This window comes from Mastomys coucha, unplaced genomic scaffold (assembly GCF_008632895.1).
Source record: "Mastomys coucha isolate ucsf_1 unplaced genomic scaffold, UCSF_Mcou_1 pScaffold7, whole genome shotgun sequence".
NCBI lineage: Eukaryota > Metazoa > Chordata > Mammalia > Rodentia > Muridae > Mastomys > Mastomys coucha.
Genome location: NW_022196913.1, coordinates 64,534,443 through 64,537,954, shown reverse-complemented (window position 1 = coordinate 64,537,954; position 3,512 = coordinate 64,534,443). Strand labels below are relative to the sequence as shown.

Below are 3,512 nucleotides of genomic sequence, written 5' to 3'. Positions count from 1 at the left end.
TGATCCACTCCTGCATCATGTGTTCCTTCTGCTACCCTCCTCCATGATGATCAGGATCACAGTGCTGGATGCTAGTAGCCTCTAAATTGAGCTTGGTTGGTGAGTGGTCTTAAGCTTCACACAGAGCCCTTGGAGATAGCAGAGATGTAAATGCTGGCTTCAAATTCTAGGTGATCAAGAAGAGGACTTTCTGCTGAGACCCCCCAAGTTTGGACTTCATAATGGTCTCCTCTACTTTCCCAGAGAGAAAAACAATAAAAATAAGCGATTACTTCTAAAGTTAGTAAAATGAACACATAAATCTCATTTATTCAATAGACCTCAGGTTATTGTGGCTAGGAATTCTGACTCTATCAAAGAGAAGTACAAAGTAGTCTCACGTGCTCACCTGTGTTTCTCTTTCCTTTACAGCAGCCGAGCAGCATTAAGCGCACAAACAGGAAGGCATTTAGACGTAGGTGTCCACCTTTTCACTTCATCATCCCAGCATCCCTTTGGGGTCCTTTGTATGATGGTTCAGGTCTATGATATGACATGATATGTCATTCCTGAGACTCTAATTCACAAGTTCAACCTGAGGTCGATCTGAGCCCCCTCCATTCTCCTGTTCTGGAAGCAGTGGGCACAGCATCTCAGGATAGTCTTTGGCAACAGGCATGGCCCCTTGGGGGGATCTTCTGAGATGTGCAGGTGGGGACTTGCTATAAGTCCCCTGACACTGTGTCCCCTGCTTCCTTCCTGGGAGCTGACAGCCATGAGGAAACCACTGAGCAGGGTTTCCTACAGTGGTTTTGAGTGGCACTCTTGACAACACGGGTGGGGGTTGGGGGGAGATCAGCAAATGAGCCACACACAGGTGTGAGCGTCCTGAGTGTTCTCACAGAGCACTTGTCACTGTTTGCAGGTTCTCATACGGACTTTTCTTTCTTTTTAAAAGATCTAGATATTTAGTACGTGTGATGGGTGTTTTCCTTGCACGTACATCTGTGTACCACAGTCCTTAGAGGTCCCTAAGAGGGCATCCACTGTCCTGTCATTGGACCCAAAGGTCATTGTGAGCCACCATGTGGGTTCTGAGAATTGGACCCCAGTCCTCTAAAAGAATCTCAAGTGCTTTTAAAGCACTGAGCCCTTTCTCCAGCCCCTTGAATGTTTTTCTGAAAGGTCTGCCATGTGCACTTCCATTTCTACCCCTCCTTCTGGAGTACGCATGTTCTCCCTTTTCCAGGCAGGAAAATTGGCCAGAGAGACCCCAAGGAAAGAAGGAAGCTGCAGACAGTCCTGCAAAGGTGAGCCACTCCCCGCTCACGTCCTGGTCCCTCCTCCCAGCTCTCTACCCTGGCCAGCAAGCTTTCTTTATTCACATGCTCAACTTGACTAAAGCTCTGACCCTTCTGTCTCCTTGCAGCCCCGGCAAGCCATACGATCCCACAGGCTTTCGGCAGCTGCTGTGTCCAGATCCCCTCTGTAATGTATGTAACACAGCAAGCACTCAGGTCAGCCACCTGCTCTCTCAGGCTCCCCTGGAAGAAGGTGCTGCCTTGGCTCCACCCTCTTCCCCTCCTGCCAACCGACCAGGACAGCCAGGTCCAGAAGCTCCTCCTCACGCTTCCCTCTCCATCCTCTCGCAGAACCAAATCCCTCCTTTGGATGGCGTATCTTCTCCCATACCACTCAGCACCTCTCTGTCACCACCAGCCACTGCTCCCTTAAACCCTGCAGTGGCCCATACCCCACGCAGAACACTTACCTCTTTTCCACTTCTACTTCCGAATGCCACTCAGGAAGCACAGTTAGCTCTCCAAGCAGAAGTTCCCCAGTCTCCTGTGGAGGGCCCTAGGGAGCTGTCCCCCAATGTCTCAACAACCCAAGGCACTGTCTATGAGCCAGCATCCTCCCAGCCACGGTTCCGTGCTAAAGACCAGTCCCTGACAAACTTGGCACGTGTTATTCACCAGCAGCCTCCAGACTCCTACACTTCTCGAGGCTCACACCAGAGACTCTCAAAGGCCTACGCTGTGGAGCCTTTGTCTCCCAGCCCCAATGTCTTAGCACTCTTCAAGAAGCAAGAGAAAGGGGATGCTGATGCCACTGTACATAAACTTAAAAAGGAGAAAACAGTATCCTTTTTAATACCATCAAACACTTCCGGGGAAATCTCAGCATCAACTGCTGGTCCAGAGAACTTGGAAGTCTCCCACCTCTCGAGTAATGAAAAGGGCAAGCCAGAAGGCCCTCACCTACACCCGCAGCCTTCTCATCTGAAGAACTCTGAAGACCAGTCAGAGATGAAGGACATCCAGCTCTTCTGGGGTCTCCCGTCTCTACACAGTGAGTCTCTGAAACATGAAGCTCTCATTTCAGGAGACAGTTACCCAGAAAGGGACTATTTCAACAAAATGGCTAAGGCCTCCACAGGCAGTGATTCTTCCAACCTTACTTCCCCCATACCTCTGCCCTTGCCTGAGAGGGACCAACAAGGGCAGATCACACCTCAGTCTCAGACCAAGCTTGACTCCCTTGCCAACTCAAAGGCCCAGACTCAATCCCTCATCCTATTGGTGCCGCCTTCTCCTCAGTCTCAGCTTAGGGAGTGTGGGGTGCGTGTTCACAATCTAAAGGCTGAAGCACAGCCTCTCACCGCATCTGAAATTCAACAGCTGGAATACAACCTATTACAAAAAGCACTGCAAAGTTTCTTGGGTTTACCCACTCTAACCCAAAGATTCCAAGAAGGCTTCTGTGCCCCACCTCCTCACATCTCCTCGACCAGAAATTCATCCAGGGTCCATGCTCCCAAGACAATCACTCCTGGAGACTTCCCTCTCAGTCATAAACTTGAGAGGAAACTAGAACACCATCTTCGAAAGAGACTCATCCAACGCCGCTGGGGCTTGCCCCAAAGGATCTATGAGTCCCTGTCATTCATGAGTCCTCACTCAGAAATTTCTGAGGTTCCCAAGCCAAGGGGCACCCGTGGACTCTCGTGGCTCTCTCTCTATAAGTTCAATGCCAACAGAAACTTATCAAGCCCTGGGGTGAGCCAATCAGGAAGCTTCCATAAAAAGCCCTTAGAGATTCACCCTCCCAAGGAGAAAGACATCAACATTTAGAGACGAGAGCATGTACAGGGTAACTCCCATGGGGCTACAAAGAGCAGTGGACATTGTAATTCTGAGACAGACCCAGGACTTCAGCCAGGGAATGTCTGGAAAAAGTTCAAAGGCTCCCTGGGTCAAGCAATGCCAGAAAAAATGTGAAACTCTCCTGCAAGAACTTCTGGGTAAGAATGCTAAAGACATTAGTGGGAATGAGATGCCTAGTGCTGTGGACAGGTCAGGACATTCTAGGAACACAACACGGCCTCTACATGAGACCTGCCCCGGAAAATGGCACCACTGGCAGGTAAGGAGGACGGACTGATAAAGCACCCCTATGGCTTGACGCTTAGTCCTAGCAAAGAAAAGATGCTAGAAGAACACATTGCAGCCTTCGGCAGGAGGATGACATTT

The 3,512-nt window shown here is 49.9% G+C and overlaps 1 protein-coding gene across 1 annotated transcript in view; it reads left to right on the top strand.

The window, feature by feature from the left end:
• Window positions 1-3,239, top strand: part of LOC116081528 (spermatogenesis-associated protein 31D3-like) — a 9,461-nt gene extending 6,222 nt beyond the window's left edge. The window contains exons 2-5 of the mRNA XM_031358101.1: window positions 266-279; window positions 412-454; window positions 1,229-1,289; window positions 1,409-3,239. Coding sequence (XP_031213961.1) covers window positions 266-279; window positions 412-454; window positions 1,229-1,289; window positions 1,409-3,113 — 1,823 coding nt within the window. The 3' untranslated portion in view covers window positions 3,114-3,239. The remainder of the gene's footprint in view (window positions 1-265; window positions 280-411; window positions 455-1,228; window positions 1,290-1,408) is intronic.
• Window positions 3,240-3,512: the final 273 nt, after the last annotated feature.